The 27849-nt window shown below is 42.4% G+C and overlaps 1 protein-coding gene across 3 annotated transcripts in view; it reads left to right on the top strand.

Moving 5' to 3' along the window:
* Positions 1-23953, top strand: part of daam2 (dishevelled associated activator of morphogenesis 2) — a 226716-nt gene extending 202763 nt beyond the window's left edge. Inside the window, exons 15-26 of one of the 3 annotated variants that reach the window (XM_036963290.1) lie at positions 1705-1812; positions 4464-4493; positions 6504-6610; positions 9728-9812; positions 13198-13304; positions 13860-13948; positions 16366-16534; positions 16735-16842; positions 17145-17205; positions 17451-17582; positions 20863-21033; positions 21988-23953. In XM_036963290.1, coding sequence (XP_036819185.1) covers positions 1705-1812; positions 4464-4493; positions 6504-6610; positions 9728-9812; positions 13198-13304; positions 13860-13948; positions 16366-16534; positions 16735-16842; positions 17145-17205; positions 17451-17582; positions 20863-21033; positions 21988-22200 — 1380 coding nt within the window. In that variant the 3' untranslated portion in view covers positions 22201-23953. The remainder of the gene's footprint in view (positions 1-1704; positions 1813-4463; positions 4494-6503; positions 6611-9727; positions 9813-13197; positions 13305-13859; positions 13949-16365; positions 16535-16734; positions 16843-17144; positions 17206-17450; positions 17583-20862; positions 21034-21987) is intronic. The other 2 variants (XM_036963289.1, XM_036963291.1) reach the window with 2 other exon arrangements.
* The last annotated feature ends 3896 nt before the right edge of the window (positions 23954-27849 follow it).

Raw genomic sequence — 27849 nt, forward strand, 5'->3', positions numbered from 1 at the left:
GGCCAGGTCATCTGATCCAGCACTCCATTACTATCCTTCTTGGTCAAATAGCCCTTACACATTCTGGAAGTGTTTTGGGTTATTGTCCTGTTGAACAACAAATGATAGTCCCACTAAGCGCAAAGCTGTCATCAAGGTGGCTAGTTTGAAGAATCTCAAATATAAAATATATTTTGTTTTATTTAACAAATTTTTTCCCCCTATTATTCTACAATGTAAAAAATAGTCTAAATAAATAAAAACCCTGGAATGAGTAGGTGTGCAATTTAGACTATGAAGAGGAGGTTGTTAGCATTCCAGCTTGGTCCTTATGTTGGGGTTTGATGAACGTAGATTACAACAGAGCACTGTGCTAGCATTTCACTATGCACTGAATGGAACCCATTTTGTTGAATTGAGTTTCTCAGGACAGAGAATTTGCAGTAGACTATTCTGCCCTGGGTTAACTTTTAGTAAGTACATCATTTGTTACATGGGTCGTTCCACGAAATGAGTGCCTTTTGCATCCCAATATTGAATTTTAAAAGCCTGTTATATTAAATGAAGTTCCCTTTTAATATAGACCACATTGATAATTCAATTAATCAGATTTTCTAGGTGAGTTGAGGCTTGCTAAAGTGCCAAGATTCTGCATTTCGACGTACCCTCCATCAACCCTGTGTCATTTCTCTGAAGAGTTGAACCAAGTTTCACTATCATTGTAAAACCCTAGTTATGTTGTTGCTTTGACAAAGTCATTTCTGAAGACTATTATTTATTTAATGTGATTAGTGATTAAGGATTTATTTAGATACGTCTCTTATTAGAAGGTCAACCCTGTTAACGTGAACTGAACTCTCGTTTTAAATTATGAAACTGTTCCTTTATCAATATTTGTTTCAAAACAAATATTGAACCCCAATAGTCAAATCATAGAGTAAAACAGGTAAGCTGGTTCTACTCTTTTTGACCATTTTCTGTTGTTTTGTGGTGGAAAACGGCGAGTCGACCATAACACTTCAACCCTGTTACTCATAAATAGGCTAAAAATATTTTAAGTTTCATTTTTTTTTTTTGGTGAAGCTAGCATTCAATTGCCAATCCCTGTTGTACACAACAAGCTTCATTACTGGTCACAAGGGGATTTATGGCTGATTTAAGAAGAAATCGTCAACCATGTCACGGTCAATCCTGTTACTTTTTTTGGCACTAAATTGGTACTTAATATAGTCATTTTTTATTAAACCTCTAGAGATGGGAAAACTTAAGTTGACAAAATGTTAAAATTAGTTGAAATAAAAAGTGTATTTTGACCTAGTTACACTTCTCAAAAGATGATGTAGGATTTAATTTTGCCTGAAATGACTAACATTGCTAACTAGCTTGCACACAACTAATTAGAAAAATAGTAGGCCTATGCAGTAGACTGTTCTGGGGCTAACTATTAGTTAGGGCAAAATTTATTACATCTTATAATCGCTGACATTCTTACACTTACACTTGTCTGCAATCATCTCTGGCACACAGCACCCCCCCCCCCCCCCCCCCCCAATCCTCGATTATTACTGTTTATAATCTGGTGTAGGGTGAAGTTGCCCCTAGACGGTGATCTTGGGTCAGTTTAACATTTTCCCCACTAATTATTAATTTGAGCTGATCCTAGATCTGTAACAGCAGGAAACTTCAGAGTTTGTAATCCACCCTCAATTTATGGCCACCCCGCAGAATAAGATCACTGGCACCATCTGGCACGACGTTGATGACCTGAGGGCCTTCAAGATCCTCGACCTCAAGGACATCGAAAAGATGTTCTCGGCCTATCAGAGACAGCAAGTATGGACACTTTGAATTGATTGGATAAGTAAAACAGCATTTTTAGTTAGTGGGGCGTTGTCACCTAAACTGTCAAATATCGTGGGGATTGAAATGTGTCTGTGTGCGTACATGCTGGTAGTGTATGTAAAAATATATAGACATGCACTATGTGGTTGCAGTGGCAGAAAGGGATTGATTGTGTTTGAAGTAATGCATTGAGCCTTGACATCTTGGTGTGTGTGCATGTGCTTGTGCGTGTCTATGTGTGACAGAATGTATGTATGCTTGTGTGTGTGCGTGCGTGCGCGTGTGTTTGAGTGGTTTTGAAGAGTCCGGAGTCAGGCTTACTCATGGCTTTATGCTAACCTTAGGTGCTGTTCCCTCCTGAATGGCTGATTGTGTGAATGTCAAAGAGCTGGAGCGTGTCTTCAGTGCATTTGGTAGGGGGCGGGCAAGGTTCTTCAGTCTCATGGGCTGCACCCCAAATGGCAGAGGGTAGAGGGTGCATACTGAAATACTCCAGATATAACAGACTGACCCTAGCCCCCCAACACATGAACTATTGCAGCATAAATACTGGAGGTTGACATAGGAGGGGTCGGGAGACTGTGGCCCTGTCGGACGATACCCCCGGAAGCCCTCACACCACTTGAGGGATATCTTCAACTACCAACCTACTACCCTGAGACAACCCCTGGGCCAGCCTACACTCAATCATAGGACCTACTGAAGACATGAGTCTTCAATAAAGTCTTAAAGGTTGAGACTGAGTTTGCGTCTCTCACATGGATAGGCAGACCATTCCATAAAAATGGAGCTCTGTAGGAGAAAATGTGTTTTTTCTCGGTAAACAATCAAGCATAATTCAAATTCATTACATAGGCCTAAATGAAATTGATTTTATGTTCAGTACTAGATGTAATGCAAGATATCCTTGAGTGTCCTGAAAGGCATCTGCCAAATAAAATGTGTTATCTGATAGGCCAGTGCTTGACTCATTTTGGGTGCTGGTGCCATTTGTATTTAGATACATTCTATAGGTGCAGGAAAATCATAAAAAATGTGATCTGATTCGCCAATGATCTGATCAATCTGATTGTGTAAAGCGAAGCAATGTGCTTAATATTAGGAAACTTTAAACTTTTTTTAATAGAGGCCATCAAAACTCAGTTCTCACACACAATTGCATAGCATAGACTATAGAAATGTTGCGGCAACATAGGCTTATAGGAACACTTTTTTAATTCTATGCATCAAGCAGCCATGAGGAGCTGGATCTCGCTGCGTAGCAGGTGATCCTATGTCACCCTGAATAGCAGGGCTCTCATAAAGTGTTTGATTTGATTTTCGATGGCATTTGCATTGATGTCAATGATTAGAGGGACAATCGAGCGCTGAATATCAGGCCATTAGGGACTGGCCGTTAGCAAGTTTGGTAGGCCACTAATTACCATCAATGGCAACAGAGCGCACTTTTGGAGAAGCCTAGTTTACTATGACTCAACTATGATGTTGAATTTGACTGCAGTCATGACTTGTGACTGCCGGTGTGGCAGTAATATGATCCTCATAATAGCCCTAGTCAAAAGTAAGGAATAGGGTGCTATTTGGGACACAGCCATGGAGTAGGCTAAAACAAAGGAACCAGTCAATATCGTCACTGTCATGAGGACTTACCACAGCCCAGACTTAGCCAAAGACTTATATTTCTGTCAGGACCTTGAAATAGGGTGATTGGGGGACAATGTGCTACAGTATTTGCGTACAAGGGAACGGAAAAGGAGGAAACCTAGTCTACAAATGCATTCAACTGCATTTAACCTAAAAACCTTAGCTGCTAGTTAGCTATTATGACTAACTATGCCTATACATGTTTTTGAAGCTAATGTACTTAGCAATGATTTAATCATGTACACGCACTCATTTTAAGTCTGTACCGGTGTACTTAAGCTAATTAAGGCTAACTCATCCAGTGATATCAATGGGAGGTCCTAATTATCTTCAAATCTCCCAATTGGGTTTGCATACAAAATGGATTAAGCAGTAATTTGCTGGTAAGCCTAATATCAATAGTTTAAACAATGTTTTACCCACAGACTTAGTAAGAGGGTCATAAAATGGAGGTGTTACAATAGTTTGTGTAACATTTAAAAAAACATGTTTTATTGGTTTAATCAATAAACTGCCAATTCCTTCGCCCTTGTTGTTCTTATAAAGGGCCGGCTATGATTAATGGCTCATTTGAAGACTGTAGTGAAAGTGATTCATGAATGATGTTTATTTATACAAGTAACCAATGGTCTCGTCCTGCATTGACAAGTGCTGTATTCCGTTTGATGGTATTCCAACGGTTATATATGACTAGTCTTCCTTTCTAGACTTTTAATTTGTCATTTTATCCACTAATATCATTTTGTGATGGGTTGCTTCCCAAAACCTTTTACAAGCTCATCGTCACCAGTAGTGATGAAACAAGCCCTTGAAGACTTTCGATGAACCAAGCCCCCCAGAGACATCTGCACTTTTGCATTCTAGTATGTAGTGGTGTAGTCTCTAGTTGCTAGCTACTGTGGTTTTGCCTTTCTTTGCTGGCTTGAAGTGCTAACCTTTGCATGTGTTTCGATTTTGGTCTCTCTCGCTCTCTCTGCACTCTCCGACTACCTGGGCAGGAGCTGCTCACTAACCAATCCTTCAAGCAGGTGAGTCTCGGGTCTCTCGTGCTCCCACACTGTTACCTCTGTCTCTCCTTCCCTCCCTCCCTTCCTCTCTCCCTTCTCCGAGCACACATGGGCTGCCACATGGATAATCATGTAGTGTTTGAAGTAGCTAGTGGCGTTATTGGTCTTTTGACCTCAATGGGGAATTTCTGGTGAATTAAAGGTTTAAATAAAACATGTAATACATATTGGAAAATGAAACATTTATAGTATATTTCAAGTTTAATTAATTGGCTTGCTTGATTAGAGGTTAATAAGCATTACAAATGTTTTCTAAATGTACTTACCTGGATAAAAAGGGTTAAATTAGTAAACAAATAAGATAACAGCAGAGATAGATCTGTTTTAACAGTGATGGTTGAAGATTGTGCTTTTAATGATATCTTAGTACTAAAACTGTCCGTTAGATAACATATCTAAAAATGTCAGTCCGCTCATGGCTGACAGTGAATTTGAAAGTGTCATGGTCAAATGAGGTAGCAGGGTTGGGATCAGTTCAATTTCAATTCAGTCATTCAGGAAGTAAGCAAATTGGAATGTGAGCTTACTTCCTGAATTGACGGTATTTATATGGTATTGACCCCATCCCTGACATGTACAGTACTTGTGGGAAAGCAATCAGTGGTAAATCATCAGTCAGTTGTTAACAGCACTTCTCAGTTCTGACCTTAGTTCATGAAGCCTTTAATGCCCCTAGTTGGGTTCAAGAAGCCAAAGTGTAATTTCACTATCAATTATCATAACCATCATCACTAAACTACAATGAACAAAGTAAGAAAAGTATGAAGCAGAGCGCAGTTAAGTCCACTTAGCTAAAGCCAACAAACAAGTGTGGCCAAGAACACAAAACAAGGTTCCCCTTCTACCTTTTGATCACCCCAGTTAATTGTAACAATTCTAAAGGTGTATACATCTGGAGTGCGTGCGTGAGTAGAGATAGCAGGGCTGGGCGGCTGCAGTACAGCAAATGGGAGTGGTCCCTTGACCCTGTGCCATCCTGCCAGTCAGGCTTTGCTGTAGAACTATTGGTCAATGCGGGCATGGAAGAAAAGCATCTTTCTTTGGAAGCCAGTAGCTGTTTCAAATGCGTCATCCTTCCCGTAACCCCAAAGGGACATTTCGGAAGTGCAGGAAGCCTGCTTAGACCATAAATAAAATATACTTTTGAACATTTCAACCCCAGACAGTTTTTAAACATCTATTCGTTCCCCTTGTGGATTTTTTAATACTACATTTGTGTGAAGCTTACCAAAATATCTGACAAGCTGCCTCGCACCCAGTTCGTAGCACCGTTTCCTGCCCTTTCGGAAATGTTTATGGAATAGCCTACGCTGTGTTCTTGATGGTGACTCACCAAAAAGCGTTCCTCCCAAGACCTATTTTAGATTTTCTGCTCGCACCGACATGGACTTTTGAAGATCTTTTTTTCATGGCTTTTCTGAGCTCTTCTTATATGCCTGACTGCAAACGCTTCATTTCATCAAGATGTTTATAAGACCTCCATAATGCCCTAACGAAAACTGACATAAACACTCGGTGACAGTTGAAAACCTTTCCTGGCCAGGTGCCTTTGCCAATGGTTCTGGGAAGGGCGATTGTGACCAAAGGCCAACATTGGCACAACCTTAGCATTCAACCACAGGGGAGGGTACAGTATGGTAGTATTGTGGGTAGACTTCCAATGTAGGGGCTTTAAATACCCTTCTCCTGCACTAAAGTGTCCATTAGTCACATTTCACACGAAAAGAAGTGGCATCACACGTCTTCCATCCAATAATTTGCTAATTGGCCTTAAACTGAACATGGATGTGTCTGAAATGGCACCCGTATTCCTTGTAGTCCACTACTACCAGGGCCCGCCTTGGTCAATAGTAGTGGACTATAAAGGGAGTAGCGGCACCCAATTCCATTCTCACTTGAGGTGTCAATGCCGTATACTGTCAGACACTGATCTCGTTTCTTCTCTCCTCCCTCCCTTCTCTCCCTGTGAAGAAGGAAACAGGCTCGATGGATGACCTGTACCTGAGCACTCGCAAGGTGAAGGAGCTGTCGGTAATCGACGGTCGCCGCGCTCAGAACTGCGTCATCCTGCTCTCTAAGTATGCACAATCCCCTCCTGTGTCGATGCTAAGTCTTTTGATGTAACCCTGGGACATCAGGACTCAGTGCATTTAGACACATACAGAATTAGAGGGGAGTACAAAGAGGTGGAAGGAATAGTTGGAAGGGTGGACTCTGGTATTGAAACTCAGCCTGGTAGGGAACAATATATGTATGTGCCTAGAGCGTAACCACTTCACAACAGCCACCACATATAGGACTTATAGGTTGTTTTGTTACGCACATCACATTATAGTCCAGTCTCAGATCTATTTGTGCTCTGTAGCCAACTACTATGGTCGTTACAGGAGTTAGCTATACAACACAAACCGATATAGGATCCAGGTTAATCGTATTATAATTCTCAACCCTTGTAACCATAAAGATGGCATTATATTTGCCTTTTTGGCATCTATCTTTGCAATATATTATGTTAGAAAGTATGCAAGGCACCCTGAACTATACTGCAAAGTAAGTACACGGTAACTCAATTGACTCCTCTGTGGTGCCGTGGTAGCAAGGAGGTGGGGGGACGGGACTTCCGAGGGTCAAGCGTTCCACAGAGATGCTGGCCCATGTTGACTTAGATGCTTCCCACAGTTGTGGCAAATTGGCTGGATGTCCTTTGGGTGGTGGACCATTCTTGATACACATGGAAAACTGTTGAATGTGAAAAACCCAGCAGCATTGCAGTTCTTGACACTCAAACTGGTGTGCCTGGCACCTATTACCATAACACTTTCACTTTTTTAAATATTTTGTCTTGCCCATTCACCCTCTGAATGATTCACACTGATTTAACAGGTGTCATCAATAACTGTAGCTTTTACCTGGTCAGTGTATTTTTAATGGACTCCTCAAGGAGGAGGAGATCTGTTCAGGAAATGCAATTATATGGCATAGTAGTCATTTAGAAGAGCAGGGTTTTTTAAACTGGAGCCAAGGATGTGTGATTTGAAAAACATGACATTCCTTTTTGCTGATTTGTCGAAGTAATTGAGGAATCACAGTTATAAGCATGACTGAAATGATAAATGTCTAAAACTAGACAAACAGTATAACTTCTCCTCGGGGGATGTCCAGTCACATAACATCTTGACTGGGATCAATTTTTGTCACTTCCAAGGAGCTAACTTCTCCCCCAATTCACAATATGGCCATTTGTATACTTTAGTGCCCTAAGAGAGATGATTGAGAGTCTTGTCCCACTTCACAGATCAATAGACAGGATTTTAGAGCCCCCACATGCCCTGGAGCTCAGGTCACTGTCATTGCCTACGTCCCAAATGGCACCATATTCCCTATGTTGTGCATTACTTTTGACCAGAGCTCTATAGGCCTAAGGGTCCCATTTAGGATGCCGCCAATGCCATTGACTAAAAACTAGTGGGTACATACACGGGCCCAACCATTTCCAAATGAGGTCAGTCTGTAGTCAGTAGGGCTTTGTTGTGTACTGCCAGAGAGTGTCATCGATCCAAACCCAATGCAGTGGGCACTGATCAACTCTGCTGCTGTTGGCCATACTCTCGAGGTCGAGTATGGTCTGGTAAAGCAGTACAATGTATGGAAGTTACCCTACGGTACTACAGTACATTGGAGTGATTGTGTTGCTTGTACTGTTGGTTTTTCATTAGTCAATCCTTTGGTTATATTATAACCTAGTTGAACGGATAGGTTGATATGCTAGTATTTGAGCACAACCAATTTACTGTGCATGGCGAACTCATTTTGACAGGCTATTTAATGTGAAGTGCTTTGTTTTGTTAGGTTCTAATTTTGAGTAAATACCTTAAGACGCTTAACCAAGTTTAATTCTTCCCAAAGGGTCGATACAGCTGTAATTCAGACAAAAAACATTTCACACAAGCACTGATATTTAACCCTTTCTCCTAGGCTGAGTCTTCTCCTCCACAACTGAACAGCCAATGCATCCCTGTTGCTAGACAGAACCATAGTGATATATGTTCTTCCTCACTTCATCTAACCTGACCTCTTCCCCAAAGTGCTCACTCCTCCCCAGGTCAAGGCTGTCATGGTTATAGATTCCAGACTGTGTCTCTTCTCCTCCCAGAGTATCCCTGATGGCTAACAATAACATATCCTGACATAATGTAAACAGTATACATTACCCTCTCTCCCTCAGTGACATTGTTAGTTTCTAAGATCTCCACCCTCTAAACCTCAGCACTCCATCAGTGACATGAATAAGTATATTTTCATTGTCTCAGAACCCAACAGTTTGCATTGTGTATCACATTGCCTGGTGGGGATAATCTATATTGACTTTTCAATATGAACCCACATTGATTGGAAACATGGCACCACTGTGTGTTTGTTTGCAAATGGTTGGTTAGCTTCTACAGTGCTAATTGTCCCCTACCCTTGAAATTGGGAGGGGGACTATGGATCTGTCTCTGTCTGGATGTACTTTAGTACGTAGTACTTTAGTACGTCACACGTGATATTTCAGACACCACTGGCCGGATTTTGGCAAACCTTAGGTGAATAATGCAGGTAGGCTAGTAGTTAGTGTTGGGCCAGTAACTGAAAGGATGCTGGATCGAATCCCAGAACTGACAAGGTAAAAATCTGTCATTCTGCAAGGCAGTTAACACACTGGGAGCCGAAGACGTGGATGTCGATTAAGGCAGCCCCCCGCACCTCTCTGATTCAGAGGGGATGGGATAAATGTGGAAGACACATTTCAGTTAAAGGATTTCAGTTGTACAACTCACTAGGTATCCACCTTTCCATTAATGCATTTTGACATAGAGATCCGGCATTTACAAAAGTACACACATTGGCCCAAGTTGGGAGCTGCATCATTCATGGGTGATGACATGTTTACTGTTGCCTTGTGAAGAGAGAGAGTTTGTTTTACTGTTCTTCAACAAGGCATTGTACAAGCTAAACTGTGGGTACAAATGACATTTAAAAATATTAATTAAAACACAGTAAACAGAAGACATAAGCGAGCTGAGGCAGTTAAGTCACATATATTGTAGATACAGTATCCCTCCTGCCTTCCTGCAGTTTGCAGTTTGTATCATCATTGCTAACTAAATCTCTCTCATCATTGCTAACTAAATCTCTCTATTGGTCTGTCCTCGCAGGTTAAAAATGAGTAACGAGGAGATCAAGAGGGCCATTCTAGAGATGGACGAGCGGGAAGAGCTAGCCAAGGACATGCTGGAGCAGGTAATTTATCCTCAATAAATAAAAAATAAATAAACAATCCTTTCATGTCTTGATTACACATCTCTTTTGTTATTTGTGTAAATTAAATTCATTTAGAGATGAATTCCTGGTGATTTAAGTATTTTATTTATCCAAAAAGCGACCCCCCCCCCCCTCCAAAAAACCCCCCCAAAAAAACAATTGACTTGCGGAAGGTAGTGGCCCTCCGGCCGCCTGTTGCCGACCCCTGCTCTACCAGATCATCAGCAGACTCCATCACAATAATTTACTGACCCTCTCCAGAAGATGCAGCATTCAAAGCCCCTATTGGTTGACCTGACCTGTCATGATATATTGCTTGTTTGTTTGTTTGTTTTTGGTTAAGAAGCACAATGAGATTTCTATTATGAAAATAAGTTTAATGAATTATTATTATGATTATTAAAAGGGTAGTTCAAAAACTGACTGCTGGTCCAAGATAACTTGCACGAAAACTTCCAAAATATATATTCCAGGTCGAATAAACTGGTCAAACTAAGTAGAGAATCAATCTTCAGGATGTTATTATCATATATATCCAATAACGTTCCAACCGGATCATACGTTTACATCTGGAGCCAAATGGAACAGCAGTAGCACTCTCAGAGAAATGCGCCACGGGAAAATGGCATTCTGTCGGGACACTGACTATTTCCCCTCCCATTCGGTCAAAGTTCACAGCAAATGCTCCATTACACTTTCTACTGAATGAGGACATCTAGTGGAAGGCGTAGGAAGTGCTTCCAGATCCATATCTTGTTGGGAAAGAATTTCACTTCTTGTTTGGAAGATTGCCTGCCCTATGAGTTCTGTTATACTCACAGACATAATTCAAACAGTTGTAGAAACTTCAGAGTATTTTTTATCCAGTAGTAATAATAATAATAATAATATATGATAATATATAATAATATGCATATATTAGCAATCTAGGACAGAGTTTGATGCAGTTCACTTTGGGCACGCAATTCATCCAAAGTGAAAATACTGCCCCCTATCCTCAACAAGTTTCTTTAAATGTCAAATCAACTCAATATTTGGTGGCTGTTAGCTTGTGGCTGTTTAAAGAAAGAACCCATAGTCACAGAGGAAAGAGATAAATAATTCCTTTTGCCGGGCAGACTTTTATGCAAAGTGAGTCTTGCGGCGTGCATACACATCAACAAAGAAAATCAGGTTAATGCTTTGCTTCGGGCACAACAATAAAGTAGACCGCGTGAGAATTAAGCCACTTTCTGGCTACATCCCGATTCTCCCCTCTTATCTGAAGTGTGCACAAGCACACTCCCTGTCATAGATTTAACACTGGTGGAAACTCCTTCCAACCAATGCTCACACCCATCCTATGCTTTTAAATCCTTTACTGGATGTGTGCAAGTGCACACTTTGGAAGAAGGGTGGAGAATCGTTTTGGCATCTACTTAAGTGTAACTCAAAATATCAGACTTAAGATATTTACCTGTATACAGTACCATTCAAAAGTTTGGAGATACCTACTCATTCCAGGGTTTTTCTTTATTTTTACTATTTAAAAAAAAAAAGTGTTAAACAAATCAAAATATATTTGAGATTCTTCAAAGTAGCCACCCTTTGCCTTGATGACAGCTTTGCACACTCTTGGCATTCTCTCAACCAGCTTCATGAGGTAGTCACCAGGAATGCATTTCAATTAACAGGTGTGCCATGTTAAAAGTTCATTTGTGGAATTTCTTTCCTTAATGCGTTTGAGGCAATCAGTTGTCTTGTGACAAGGTAGGGGTGGTATATAGAAGATAGCCCTATTTGGTAAAAGACCAAGTCCATATTATGGCAAGAACAGCTCAAATAAGCAAAGAGAAATGACAGTCCATTACTTTAAGACAAATTGTCAGTCAATCCGGAAAGAACTTTGAAAGTTTCTTCAAGTGCAGTCGCAAAAACCATCAAGCTCTATGATGAAACTGGTTGTCATGAGGTCCACCACAGGAAAGGAAGAGACCCAGAGTTACCTCTGCTGCAGAGGATAAGTTCATTAGAGTTACCAGCCTCTGAAATTGCATCCCAAATAAATGCTTCACAGAGTTCAAGTAACAGACACATCTCAACATCAACTGTTCAGAGGAGACGGAGTGAATCAGGCCTTCATGGTTGAATTGCTGCAAAGAAGCCACTACTAACTGACACCAATAAGAAGAAGAGACTTGCTTGGGCCAAGAAACATGAGCAATGGACATTAGACTGGCGGTTATTTGTCCTTTAGTCTGGTAAGTCCAAATTTGAAAGTTTTGCTTCTAACCGCCATGTCTTTGTGAGATGCGGAGTAGGTGAACGGATGATCTCTGCCTGTGTGGTTCCCACCGTGAAGCATGGAGGAGGAGGTGTGATGGTGTGGGGATGCTTTGCTGGTGTCACTGATTTATTTAGAATTTAAGGCACACTTAACCAGCATGGCTACCACAGCATTCTGCAGCAATACGCCATCCCATCTGGTTTGCGCTTAGTGGGACTATCATTTGTTTTTCAACAGGACAATGAACCAAAAAGCACCTTCAGGCTGTGTAAGAGCTATTTGACAAAGAAGGAGAGGGGTGGAGTGCTGCATCAGATGACCTGGCCTCCACTATCACCCAACATCGACCCAGTTGAGATGGTTTTGGATGAGTTGGACTGCAGAGTGAAGAAAAGCAGCCAACAAGTGCTCAGCATATCTGGGAACTCCTTCAAGACTGTTGGAAAACCATTTCTCATGAAACTGGTTGAAAGAATGCCAAAAGTGTGCAAAGCTGTCATCAAGGCAAAGGGTGGCTACTTTGAAGAATCTAAAATATGATATATTTTTTGACTTGTTTGTTATTTAATAGTTTTGATGTCTTCACTATTATTCTACAATGTAGAAAATAGTAAAAAAATAAAGAAAAAACATTGCATGAGTGTCTTTGACTGGTACTGTACATAACTGTAGATTAAACTATGGCCACACAGATGCATGAACATGGATAAAATCATATATACATGAATCAATTTTGTCAGTCAAAAGTTACTCACGTCAACTTGTTTTATGCAAAAGTGGTTACAAAGGCAGACATATTGTGCGTTTTTTGATGGGCAATCATCTCAATTGACCATCATCCGTCTATAAGGATTACTCCCATTAGCTCAATCTGTCATTTTCACACACAAAAGCTGCGGCCTACAGAAAAATAACGTGTATTTGGGGATGAACCAGAACTATTCTAAACCAGTAAAATTACACAAATGATGATACGAATGCAGGGATGCAAATTCAAGTAATCAATCGTGTATTGCTAACTACATTGACATTTCTTAGATGCAATATAAGAAAACGTGGGTTTTGATTTGAGTTCCTCCTGGGTTTGTGCTTGTGTAGCTGCTGAAGTTTGTCCCTGAAAAGAGTGACATTGACCTCCTGGAAGAGCACAAACACGAGCTGGAGCGCATGGCCCGTGCTGACCGCTTCCTCTTCGAAATGAGCAGGTGAGCTTCGCCATTTTGCTAACACCCCATTTCCAATGAGATTCTAATTGCCTTATATTTTTAACTGTGCTATTTCACAAAATTCTGAACCTACAGTAAATACGTTTTACAGACAGTATATTTGACATTAGTTATCTTGTTGTTATTAGTCCCACCCTTCAACCCCTCCCATCTATATGTCATAACACCATCTGTATTGAATTTCTATTTGCCATCTATTTTTTCAACTGTGCTGTGATGCTTCACAAAAGTTATGAACTTTCTATTCTCATAGTTTCTACAGATTGTAAATTAAAGATAAACATTTTTGCTAAAAGTATTATTATATTATTGATCGATTTGACTATAACTTTTCAAATCACCCAAGTATTGCTATCTGCAGCGTTAGCTCCAGGAAAATGTTGCAAGGATATTCTTAAGGGAGCGTGCTTTTTTTTCTCGTTTTGAAATGATTCTCCCCGGGGACAACATTAACTCTAACTCCTAACTCTTTTTTTGGTGTGTTTTTTTCTCTCTATCCCGTCCCTTTCATCCCCTCTTTAATCCCACCTCTAGAATTGACCACTACCAGCAGAGACTTCAGGCCCTGTACTTCAAGAAGAAGTTTGCAGAGCGCCTGGCGGAAACCAAGCCCAAGGTGGAAGGTACGATTGAGTAGCTAGTCAAAGACACTCGGGCCTTGTGGTCCTGTGTGGCTCAGTTAGTAAGTGTATGGCCCTAGGGTAATGGGTTTGATTCCCTCTGGGGCCACCCATACGAAAATGTGTGCACTCACTGATAAGTTGCTTTAGACAAAAGCCTCTGCCAAAGAGCATCTCTTCATTTGGATTCACTTTTTTTCATTTGGGTACATTGAATGTTCTTGAAAAGGCTCCTATAGATGAACTGAAATAGCAGAGGAAATGTGAGGCGAGTAGTCATCACAGACTATTATAAATGAAAAGGCCCTAGTTATCTGTGGTGAAACCACAATGAAGAGACAGATCTAGTAGGAGGAGAGGAATTGTCAATAAGTCTGTTAATTAGACATCTAGCAAAGCATTTCTCTGAGCTTTTTGTGTTTGTGATTATGTGTGTGTACGGTATGTGTGAGTCGTGTGTGTGTGTGTGTGTGTGCAGGTGAACTTATGTGTGCATGCCCATGTGTGTGTTTGGACCGTTTGTGGACTTTTTTTTCTCCAGTTGAAATAAAGAGTGAAGTTACCAGGGAGGCTGTTTTGGAAAGGGGAGAGGCGTTCTCATAAACACCGCTGTTCCCTTCTAAGTGCTGCATGGGTAAAGGTTTCCAGCAAAAGGCATGCAGTACACACATGTGCATATGTGTGCTCGTGCATTTGTGAGTGAGAATGTGTGTGTGTATTTGCCTGTGATTTGACTGTGCGTGCGTGTGTGAGAATGTGACCTTGTATGTGTGTGCTGGTTTTAGAAGTTACCTTAGAGGCTTCTACTCAGGCTTATGACATTAAGACATGCACACTTTAATAACATTTGAATAAGATATAAGACAAGTAATCCTATCATAACCTCTGAGCCAACTTTTGATGGAGGAAATAAGCAGCCCTTATACACGCTCAGTGGGATTTATTTCAGAACCTCTCCATGACGCCCATGCAGGATGAGGACAGTTTGTGGGTTCTGGAATGGAATGAGGCAGATACTGTACAAGTAGGATTCAGTCATGTAACTATTGACGATGTCTATATTTCACAGAATGTCTGCTTAATACTGCGTCTGGAAGTATTTGGTGTATTTTGACAATGGCTTTTTAAAATACATATCACTCTTTGCAGTACAGTAGGTGGCTCTGACAGTGTGAAAAGGTTCTTCTCTACCTTTTCACTAAACCTGATTTTGCTCCCTTCACAATTGTCATTGTCGGAAGTAGATAGGAGTAAAGGAAACATCAAGACGTCAAATTGTTGACGTCTATGAAGCATCTATGAACTGCTTATGTACTTCTTATGAATGTATTATGAAGTCCTTAAGTAGTCTTACTGTTTTCCAAGGCCCACCCAGGACGTTCAGTCCATCAACTGACTTTATAGGAGCTACATATTGTGTGTCTAGCCTTTAATTCCAACCAAAAAGTTTAGCTTCAAGCCAGTGTTTTACAAGCTTCCTCGCAAGAGAACGGACTATAATAATAACAATATGGATAAAAAAAAATATTTTTTACATCCATCCAGCCAGGGACTTCAGTTCCCAGGGGGAAGAGATAGGCAGAGGATGATGTTGTCTCATTTCAAGTATCCCCACCACCACATTGGCTCCACCTGACCTGTGTCGTGTATGGGGTTCAATGCTACCAAACATTCAGATATAAATACGACATGTAGAATATACATCCTCCTCTGTCAGATAGGTCATCTCTGCTATGGAGGAGACATTTCTATCTGGAACAAATTTGCACCCTCCTGAACTCCACTCATGTTACTGTATTAATTGCGTTCTCTCTCTCCTTCCTTTGCGTCTGAGGATGTACCCTTTAGCCACTGTGGACATCTTGCATAATGATTGTAGTCTATGTATTTGCTATCATGACACGTTGTTATTTGCCCTCTCTCTCGCTGGAGTTTGAGGTTGAACCCTCAGCTAAGACGTCATGGATGTCATCTATGGGCAGATCTCAATTGCATACTCTGTGTGTCCTCTCACCTCGTCTCCTTCTCAAAACCCATTAGAGGAGGTCATCAGAGGGGAGGGACTTCTGGCTTTCTTATCCAATAGGTTTTGAGAAGGAGAAGATAAGAGAGGATGCAAGGAGTACGCATTTGAGATCTTCACCATGTTATAGCTATTACAAAAGATTGCAATTGTTCTCTCTCAGCGGAGTTTGAGGTTCAAACCTTAGCTACTAAGGATGTCTTTCGGTGTTGAATGCAGTTTGTGAAAGCTATCGTGATGCATTGCAATTGTTCCCCCCCACCCTCTCTCTCTCTCTCTCTTGCTCGCTGGAGTTGAACCGTCATCTACTATGGACTTCATGTCTAGCATTGTTAAATGTAGTCTTATATGTTATAGCTATCACATACAGCTCTCCCTCAACCCCCTTCTCTCTCAGCCATACTGAGTGCCTCTAAGGAGGTGGTCCGCAGTAAGAGGTTGACTCAGACCCTGGAGGTGGTCCTGGCCTTCGGCAACTTCATGAACAAAGGTCAGCGGGGCAACGCCTACGGCTTCAAGGTGTCATCCCTCAACAAGATCGCAGACACCAAGTCCAGCATAGACAGGTCAGAGCGGGCACACGAGGGGTTAACTAACGGTTGCACGAACGGCGAGGGGTTGTGGGCAGAGATTTGCAGATCAAATGTGTGAGTGTGAGAGGGCGTTTGTAAGGGTGAGAGAAATTGTGTGTTTCTGTGTGTGAGAGAGAGTGGTTTCAATGACATGTGTGTTCTCTCAGTATCCATTCTAATGTGTGTTGCAACAGGAACATCACCATGTTGCACTACCTAATCATGATCTTTGAGAAGAACTACCCTGACATCCTCCACATCCAGCAGGACCTGCTCAGCATACCTGAGGCAGCCAAAGTCAAGTAAGTACCCACCCCCTGCTTGACAGATCTAGGATCAGTTTACCTCATACCACATCCTAACCTTAACCATTAGGCCGCACAAAAAACTGACCTTAGATCAATGTCTAGACGCAACTTTATCCTCCTCCACTTTACTGAGGTACCATTCAAAAGCTATTTGAAATAGGGTGCTGCTCTATGGGAGCTCAAGGGAGAGGTTGATCTAGGATTAGATTATGCCTTATTACCCCAATATACTTAACCCATAGTGGCAGAGGATTAAATCATAACTGACATCTGAACGTCTTCCTTTTCTAAACCAGTCTGGCTGAGCTAGAGAAAGAGGTGCACAACATCAAGAGTGGACTGAAGGCTATAGAGACGGTGAGTTGTCAATCATTTGTGTGTCCGCCTGTCTGTCTGTCTGTCTGTGTGTGCTTGTGATGCGCATCTGGCGACTGTCTCAATGTCTTTACTTACTACACACATTCCTAGGTAATACCTCCCTCACTTAAGAGAAAGAATAATACATTTTCTGTGCATACAAGAGCGTATGTTACAAAGACTAACAACAGAAAAAGTGAGTGAAAAAGAAAGTGAAATGATAACATCCCTCTCTCCCCCTTCAGGAGCTGCAGTACCAGCAGAGCAGGACGACGGACCGGGGGGACAAGTTTGTCCCCGTGGTGGGGGACTTCATCACAGTGGCCAGCTTTAGCTTCTCTGAGCTAGAAGACCTTCTGAACGAGGCCAAGGACAAGGTAGAAACCGTTAACCTCTCAACCCCTTGAAGTAGGCCAAGGACAAGGTAGTGTCCCCTCTCAACCATGAACATTAATGGCTCCAATCCCATTCAGAATACTCTTGCCAAACCAGTAGGAGAGAGAGAGAGGAATTGGTGGTGGGTAAGAGAGGGAAGAGAGGAACCTTTGTGCATCTTTCCAAACCTGTGTGATTATTTATATATTTTTAATTCCATTCCTTTACTTTAGATTGTGTGTATTGTTAGATACTACTGCACTGTTGGAGCTAGAAACACAAGCATTTCGCTACACCCGCAATAGCATCTGCATGTGACAAATACAATTTTATTTGATTTGACTTGACTTGAACAGGCCGGGAAACCCCGATGTTGAATTTGTTTCTCTCTGTTTATCAGATTTATTACTGTTGAAATGTAGTTGGTCTCCTCTGTAACCTCCTTCTAAGGGAATGAGAGAAAGGCTTTTTGAACTCTGTAGGGGACAAAGGTTGTAGTGGAATGCGTATGAGAATGTTTGAGTGGGAAGGCAGTTGCTATGTTTTGCATTATTTTTCGATTATGTGTGTGTGTGTCGGTGAGTCACATGGCCATGAGGACTGATGTGGTATGTGTGCATGTAAAGGATGGAAAGAGGGAGGGAGAAAGAGAGGCGGAGAGAGAGAAAAAGAGAGGGAAGGGCACTCGTTGCCATCACAGAGCCTCGTCTGTGTTAACGTCTGTACTACTAATTATTTGTTCAAGGAGCACTGTAAAAGGAGGGGAAAAATGATCCATTTAGAACGTCACAGGAAAAGGCCTGAGCCGAAGCACCATTTGCTGCTATAAAACAAAATAACCTCTGCGTGCACCAGGCCAGACTCTATCTAACCCGCTTGCCTCGGAGCTGCATGTGTGTGTGTGTTGGGGAGAGGATGAGTCAACATGGGGGTGGGTGGGTGTGTGGGTGGGTCGGTCAGTCTTAATAGAAAGGATTATTTCTGATGACATCACTTCTTGGATAGGGAAACTGATTCCAGTGAAGTGCTTACTAATGATTAAATAAAGTAATGTCATCGGTGCAGTGAAATGCTTATGTTCCCATCAATCAATGCAGTAAATCTCAACAAGCACACAATAATCCATAATGTTGTACAGCAGTAGATATATATGTATAGTATGTAAAGGGATACTTCAGGATTTTGTCAATGAGGCCCTTTATCTACTTCCCCAGAGTCAGATAAACTAGTGGATAGCATGATAGCAAATAACAAATTATAGCATAGACATCCAGTCACTGTGCTAAAACACATTATAATTTGCTAACTTCCATCATACTGGACACAGAGCACTACTTCTCTGCGTAATCAGGTGCGTGTCCTTACTCAACATTGACAGGAGCACTCCAAACAAAACACAATGAGTAAATGGAATGGAATAAACCAAAACCTGTTTCTCACAAGCCTAGGTTGTGCTCTCTGCAAGCAACGTTTCCACTCCGACAATGAGAACTGTAAAAGACTGTAATCATAATATATTGAATGCATTAACAGAAATGACGGTAATCAAGCAAACATTGTAGATTAGAAATGATTGGAATTAATGGTAAATGTACTACTAGTGACACTGGTGTGCCATCCCCACTGCCTCCACAATGTCCACTGAGACAGGCAACAATCAATTTTGTGATTTTTTTTGCTGTGAAAACTTCTTTTTTTTTTTTGCAAATGCTTGACTAAAATATTATTGGCCGACCAACAGCCTATCGACCAGTCGACTAATGGGGTCAGGACTAGTTTGGGAACATGGGTGTGTACAGTCACCTTGCTGTGGTCAAATGCCGTGGTTTTGCGTGAATGCTGCCATCTATCCATTGTTTCTGGCTTGGATAAGTTCTAATCGTCACAGTGGGAACAACATCCTCTAGGCACTTCCTGTTGAACCCAGTCACTGAGTCAGTGTATACATCGATATTATTCCCAGAGGCGGCCCAGAACATATCCCAGTCCGCGTGATCAAAACAATCTTTAAGCATAGATTCCTATTGGTTCAGACCAACGTTGAACAGTCCTTACCATGGGTGCTTCCTGTTTAAATTTCTGCCTATAGGCAGAGAGGAGCAGGATGGAGGTGTGGTAAGATTTCCCAAAGGGTGGGGGAGGGCCTTATAGCCGTCCCAGAAGGGAGAGTAGCAATGGTCAAGAATTTTCATGCAGCGAGTAGCAAAGGAGATGTGGTGTTAGAATTTCGGGAGCGTTTTCCTCAGATTTCGTTTATTAAGTCTCCAGCTACAATACATTTATGCGGTCCAGTGTAGTGCCTTGAGAGACGTCAGTGTTGGCTTGTGTGGGGAACGTACACACCAGCTATTCATTCTCGCACCAAACATTTGGCAAGCTAGCTGGGCATAGGGGGGAAGGGGAGCAGAATGTACATGGAAGGTAATGCGGTCATCCAATCTGGGATTTGAACCTACAATGTTGGGGTAATCAGACCAACGTGTTAACCACCACACCATACAACCACCTCTCAACATTCTACATTCTTAGCTATATAAACTCGCACCAAGGGGGAAAGGGAAGCGGAACGTCAGGCTTGAACTTTGGGACAAATGTTTGACAAGCTGTCGGGAATGTCGGCTTAATGGGCAAGGGAATCAGTTACAGGGCAGCAGAGAGGGAACGAGGATCGGGACTGGAACGTTACGAGCAAGTATATGGGCCAAATGTCCCGTCCCCTTTCCGAAATCGGAAAGATGCTAACAAGTGCAAAATCGCGATTAGTTCAGAGCACCAAAACTAACGCTTCTCATTATCTCACGCATCCCGCCATGACAGATCTATGGTACCATTTATGTTTACCTAGTCTGTCCACGAGACATTATGTGTAGAGGAATCAGGCTGGCTATAAAGCCCTCTATTGAGGTTTAGAGGAATTTCTTTTTTTACAAATTTACTTCCTACAATTGTTTGCCTCAATTGGGATTTGTGGGAAATTCCACGGTCCATGGTAGAGGTGTATCAATAACATGTATTTCCGAACGTTCCAGCTCTTATGTATTGGCCGATACCAACTACCATTGCTAATTATGTTAACTTTATTTGGGCTTACTTTTGAGATCTGTAATTCCAATTACTGGTTAAACTCACACACATAGTACTAACAGGTGTATAGAGGAAAAAACACACTGCACACTGGTGATTCAGATGCTTCCAGCATTTACGTTTCCGTCACTTGACCTTCATTAGGGTGAGATGTGTAATTCCAACATTCCCCATCCCTTCCTCTCTCTCCTTGTGCAGTTCACCAAGTCACTGAAGCACTTTGGGGAGGAGCAGGATCGCATGCAGCCCGATGAGTTCTTTGGGATCTTCGACACATTCCTGGTGTCGTTCGACGAAGCCAGGCAGGACCTGGAGAACATGCAGCGCCGCAAGCAGGAGGAGGAAAGGAGAGCACGCATGGAAGTCATGGTGAGAGAGACCAGGCAGCCATTTAGGCTATAGTGAGACACACACACACACAAGGAAGGACCTGGAGAATATTCATGACAACAGTCATGGGAATGTGGCTTGGAGAACTGGAAAAGTCTGGGAACAAGACAGACCTCCAGACATCCATCCCCCTGCACTCATGCTTACAGACACACATAGACACAGAACAACCTTGCAGCCTGAGTAAAACCACATGTTTATGTAGTGATGAGGATGATGATAAGCATTTTAGTCATATGTAGTAACTTTAAAGTCTGTACTCTGTTCTGCATTTGTTAAAGGGATTCTCTGGTACTTTTATATAATCTTTAGCCAGTTGTTCTGAAAGTTGCACTAGTTAAATAAAGGTTAAATAAAAAAGTGGTCCCTGAAAATTGTGACATAAGTGCACCACGTCATTGCTCTCTCTCGCTCTCTCTCTTTGCGGTGTCCACTGAGCCATTGGGCCCGCCCTGCAACCTCATTGGATAACGCTGGGCAGGCTCTTGCTAGCTGTCACTCAAATGCAAGGGACCGACGCTCATTGGCTAGGGGGCTGGCCCATGTGGAGGGAAATATAGAGAAAATGGCATGGCATGGCACAGCTTTAAGAAAACAGTCGCTTTCAAACTAAGGATTTTGTGGCTAATTGAAGTAAGACGGTTAATTATGTTCATGGATTATACATGTATGAACTACACATTGAAACATCTAGCCCAAAGTGGGAGGTTTAAAAATAGTTTCTTAGTCACCAATGTCCCGGAGCATGTTTTTAAGACTTCTGGTTTTCCCTGTGTTTTTGGTTTGTCTGTGTTTGTCATATGGCTGGCTGTTTCTCTGTTTTGTTTTCCCATCAGCACTTCTATCTGCACTTCTGTTCAATGTTCTGTCTGTCTATAACTATGTGTCTCCCCCCCCCCCCCCCCCCCCCCCCCTTATATCTCTCCCCTATAGCTGAAGGAGCAGCGAGAGCGTGAACGGCGGGCCAAGAAGGGTGGAGCCACGGACGAGGTGGGGGGCGAGTTTGACGACCTGGTGTCGGCGTTGCGCTCCGGCGAAGTCTTTGACAAGGACCTGTCCAAACTCAAGCGCAACCGCAAGCGTTCGGTCAACCAGCTAGTGGAAGGGGGTGGCCGCGAAAGACCGGTCACCAAGGTCAACTATTAATGACCCCTGGCCCCCAGGAGTCATAGGTGAAAGGGAGACAACAAACAATGTTGGCACTGTTTTCCTCACCGGTGAACTCTAGAGGTTAAGGGTCAGAGGGTAAGATTGTGGGTGTCGGATTGCCGTTTTGATATAGCAGCCACACAACCCATCGGAAGGAAAGTAGATTTTTAGCTGACGAGAATTGCTCTTCTTCAAAACTCCACCAAGACACCTGACCCCATCTTCAGAAGTGGACTACAGACACTTAAACTGACTGACAGACAGACCACTGTGACATGACTCCCTTTCCTCTTTAGACTGCCTCTCCATCCCCTTTTGACCACATCTGTCCAGAACTGTGCTCCATGTCTCTCTTTGTCTACCCCCCTCTTTCTCACTGTGCTCTTCCACACACACACACACACGTACATACTCTAATCATAATAATTTTATATCGCTCTTCATTACATAAAGGAAAGCTCAAAGCGTTGTAAAGCAACAACAAAAACAAACAATAAAAATAAAATAAACATAATGAGAAAGTGCATGGCATGATTGAGGTGGTCAGCGGAGGGAAGAGGTGGTCAAAGGGGAGTGGAAGCAGCAGGCAGCACGTTGTCATCACGGTGTCTCGCCATCCACGCCGTCTGTGGTTTGGTAGTCGGACTCAATCAGATGAAGTTAGAGTTCCCTAATAGCCACTGGACTAGCTAGCCAACTACTCTTCACTAATACCAAAATGCAGCACCCACTTGGCAGTCACAAGACACACAATAGTAATTCAGGATTAGCCAGTCATGGTCATCTGTCATCTCTTTACACCTCTGTATTCTGGCTTCTCTCAATCCTCAACATCTGGAAAGTAGGCATAATCAAATCAATACAAAACATTACATACTAGCAAGCTAACATTAGTTTTCTAGCTAGCCAAAAAACAACCGCCAATTTCAGCCTTTAAAACATGCTGGATTCAGACTATAATAATAAGCTAATAGTTCATTCATAAAACCCAAAGTTTGTAGGGAAAATGCTATTAAAGCAATTAATGACAACTATTTACAAAATATACAGGAGCTCTCTGCCTACCCGACCTTACGGTGCCATGGCAACCTATTCTATTTGTCCCTTGATGGGTTGCATCGCTCTGAGTTTTTGCTATTTGGGTGTAATGACTCCTTGAGCCCAGCAGAGGGCAGTGGTTCTCTGTGGAGCCTCCTCTCTTGCTCTGTCTCTTACTCTGGTGGTGCTTATACTAGTTGGTAGTAGCTTTACTTCTTCTAGTAGTGAATGTAAAGACACAAGGAGTACTTCCCAAAAACTGCCAAGCATCTGCTGCTGGTGTAGGCCCATGCAGGATTTGGGAGTAGAATGTTGAGGTGACACAATGGGGACTTCTGCTCAGGAGACGTGGCCACATCGGCTGCCTTTGGGAACACTCTCTTCCCAAGTGCCTCTACCATATGTGGCATTCCCGAGGACTCACTCCCAGATGGAATTTCACAAAACGAGAGCACAACACTTCCCAGTACAAATACGTGGGAGAGTACCCGTGCCCCAAGTTGACCTTTTACTATTAATTTGTCTTCAACAATTTGAAGAAGAGAAGTATTGTTTCGGCAGTACCCTGTGCCAAAGCAACAGAAAAACACTATATACAGTGTTTGTCACAACACAACTGATTGGCTCAAACGCATTAAGAAGGAAAGAAATTCCACAAATGAACGTTTAACAAGGCACACCTGTTAATTGAAATGTATTCCAGGTGACTACCTCATGAAGCTGGTTGAGAGAATGCCACGAGTGTGCAAAGCTGTCATCCAGGCAAAGGGTGGCTACTTTGAAGAATCTAAAATATATTTTGATTTGTTTAACACTTTTTTGGTTTTCAACATGATTCCACATTTCTTATTTCATAGTTTTGATGTCTTCGCTATTATTCTACAATGTAGAAAATAGTCCAAATAAAGAGAAACCCTTGAATGAGTAGGTGTGTCCAAACCTTTGACAGGTACTGTGTGTGATATATATATATACACACACATATAAATACTAAAAGCACTGCAATTAGGAAGCCGTTTATATATTTATATTTAGAAGCAAACGTCCTCTGTCAAGTATCATCTATGTTTCCTAACACATTGATAAAATGGTACATTTTCCAATGGTGTTAACGCAATGCATTGTCACTTTTATCCTCTAATAATAATAATGTGCTAGGTTGGTTATACCACAAGCAGCTAACACCATTCTGGTCAAAAGGGTGGTTACTGGTACTAAGATTTGGGGGTCACGATTAAATAATAACAATAATACGTATAATTGAAGGGGCATCCTTTTTCTCGTCTCTTTTCTTTTGACTTTGTGATTTGCGACCATCCCATCCAGTGGGATCTCGGTGTAATTGTAATGTGAGGATGAATGTACACAGCACTTAAAATGGTGAACGATGTATTGGAGTGGTCTCAAAGCAAATTGGTAGCTAGCAAGTGTTGCGTGTAAAAGAAAATATGATGCGCAACTGACTATAGGACTGACAACAGGCAAAACAGACGAGCGGCGACACCTGTGTTTTTAGCCTGGAAAGAGTTCCTCCCTTTGTCCTTCATCCCTTATTCCCCAGGTCCCCATGTATCTTTTGGCGTAAGGGGTCATTCCTCTGACCGTAAGCCAGTGGTTCAGACAACTCCATGGAAGAACAAGGCCACACAGTCAGTTCACATAGTGCAGCCCACTTGGGTATTTTATTTGTTTCCGTTTTGATTTATTCCTATTATCTTGTCATACACATTTCTAATACTTTAGCAGTAGGCAGGACAAAGGCTGCATGTATGTGGATGTTTGGATCTTATGGCAGTCCTGGGGTTGGTCTGTATATGTTTGTCTGAGAGTTTGGGCTTCTGCGGTGAAGGAGGGAGGTTAGAGGGGAGAGCTCCATTCCTGGGGTCATGACTTCTCTTTGCCATGGGGGATTGGCTCCCAGACATAGTGGTTAGGGAGATGAGTCCAAGGGGGTAACTAAACCATACTGTGGTCTGGACTGTCAAATGAAGGGGCAGACATACTGTAAACCTTTTAGACTCAAAAACACCCACACATATTACATAGAAAATAAACATGTACAAATGTACACATTTTGTACATTGAAAATACATAAAAATACAGTCACGTGAGCAGTGCCCGACACATACTTAACCCCGCCCTACTCATTCACACACATAAACCCAGTCAAAAGAAAATTCCTTTCCACTCAAATTAAAGCATATATCCTTAGGGAGACATTGGAGCAGATTCCTGGAGGGCAAAAGCCTGGGAACCCCCATGAAACCATGCTAGGGATCAGAGTAGAGCGGGCTCGAACACAAAAACAAACATGGCCACCGTCCGTCATCCATGTCACAACGCTGGCTCTCTTCATACTGAGGCCGCGTAGCACAGGTCACCACTTTTCCACATCCATTGAACTCAAGTCGAATTAGACATTGAATCTCATGAAGTTAAATGAAGATAAGGCACTTTTCAATAATTGACCATTCATTGCACAGGAGGCCGGTGAGAGGAGGATGGGTAGTAATAATGGCTGGAATGGAATAGTATCAAACACATGTTTGATTCCATTTCGTTCCAGCCATTATATGAGCCCATCCTCCCTAATTAAGGTGCCACCAGCCATCTGTGGTCCAGTGCTAGAAAAGTTAGGCAATATTATGGTTATTCTTAGTTGATTTCTGTTGTTCTATGATGGCCCCACCTGTTCTTTGGTGATAGTTATTCAGTATGTGTCCATATGTGAGGGGCCTAACAGTGCAGTAAGAGGATTGGCTTTTAAGGGTAAATTGGACACATTCTGTGCTAATCTCTTCGAATGTGTTTAACCCTCCCTGGTGAATGGAGGAAGGCAGTGTTCAAGACATGCTTCTTCTACACCCAGGAACTGAGGGGGAAAAGGCAGGTCTGTCATTCTAATAGAGGACTAAATGGCGTGCCACTTCATATAGTATATTAACATGCGGCTCAATACTGCCCTATCTAAGACAACCCAGAGACTGGACACTGGGTTGTGTGCAGTAGGCACGAAATGGAAGAAAACGCTCTGAAGCAGAGTGAAACATGGAGGTTCTAGCTGGTTGTACCTGTCCAATGAAAAACACACATTTTCGTGAAAAACACACAACCCATGTTGCAGTTTCGAAGCAGATACAACTCAAACGGGTATCCGGAGGTAGAACTAACAATCACACTGATCTCAAAATGAAGCAGAATCTTCCATCTAATGGCATCACTGATGTAATAAATACCATGGGAACAATGAGAAAGAGGGTGTTATTTTGGTTTTGTTTGATAAAACCAATTTTATGACAGTCCCACATGTATCTTAAACTAGACTGTGACGATTGCCTGTATTGAAGGCGTAACCAGCTAACAGAACTTAATAAACTCTCTCTTGTGGAAGACAATCTTGTAAAACCCTTTGAAGTGATGTTGGGGATTTCCAATTGGGACACTGTTTGTGTGGCACACATCCCAAACAGAGTGAATTGATACAAGTCAAGTCACTGTCTGTCTGGTGGCAGTAGTCATTTTTATGCAGAGTAAGCATTTTACATTTTAATCGTTTAGCAGATACCCTTGTACAGAGTAACTTAGATAATCCCACAGCACCCCCCCCCCCCCCCCCCCCCCCCCCCCCCCCACCAGGTTGTCCCACCTAGCTATCTTAAGATGAATGCACTAATTAAGATACTCTTTGAAGCGGTAGGGTTTTAGATGTTTTCGGAAGACGGGAAGGGACTCTGCTGTCCTAGCTTAAGGGGGAAGCTGGTTCCACCATTGGGGTGCCAGGACAGAGAAGAGCTTGGACTGGGCTGAGCAGGAGGGCCAAGAAACCAGAAGTGGTATGTAGTGCTCGGGTTGGGGTGGAGGGTTTGAGCATAGCTCAAAGGTAGGGAGGGGCAGTTCCTCTTGTTGTTCCGTAGGCAAATACCATGGTCTTGTAGTCGATGCAAGCTTCGACTGGAAGCTAGTGGAGTGTGCGTAGGGGAGGGGTGGTATGGGAGAACTTGGGAAGGTTGAACAGGCCGCAGCATTCTGGTTGCAGGGGTTTGATGGCACAAGCGGGGAGCCCAGCCAACAGCGAGTTGCAGTAGTCCAGACGGGAGATGACAAGTGCCTAGATTTGGACCTGTGCCGCTTCCTGTGTGAGGTAGGGTCATACTCTATGGATGTTGTAGAGCATGAACCTGCAGGAGCGAGTCACTGCTTTGATGTTTGGGTGTTGTCCAGGGTTATGCCAAGGTTCTTATACAGTACATTAAAAAAACATGGGCCCCTCCCATCCTCATCACTACCACGATTCCTCCTCTTAGCCACACTTTCCATCTATTCATTTTGGTTCACCTTTAAGTGCCTCAATCTATTTTGGATGTGTTCCTTTCTTGCCACTGGTGTTTTTTCCGGAAATGTCTATGGTTATTAATATGGAACTGAGAAACAAAGTGGATAGGTTGGAAGTGTGCTGAGATTGGATAGAAATAAACACCTGTCTTGGGGTTTTGGATGGCTGAGAACCATGTCTACTCACCCTCTATTCCCATAATGTGTGTGTTATGGGTTGACCTTGTGGTACTTTTAAGCACCATCGCGCAAAACACATCACCCATGTATTATTTT

Source organism: Oncorhynchus mykiss, chromosome 26, assembly GCF_013265735.2.
Source record: "Oncorhynchus mykiss isolate Arlee chromosome 26, USDA_OmykA_1.1, whole genome shotgun sequence".
NCBI classification, from domain to species: Eukaryota; Metazoa; Chordata; class Actinopteri; order Salmoniformes; family Salmonidae; genus Oncorhynchus; species Oncorhynchus mykiss.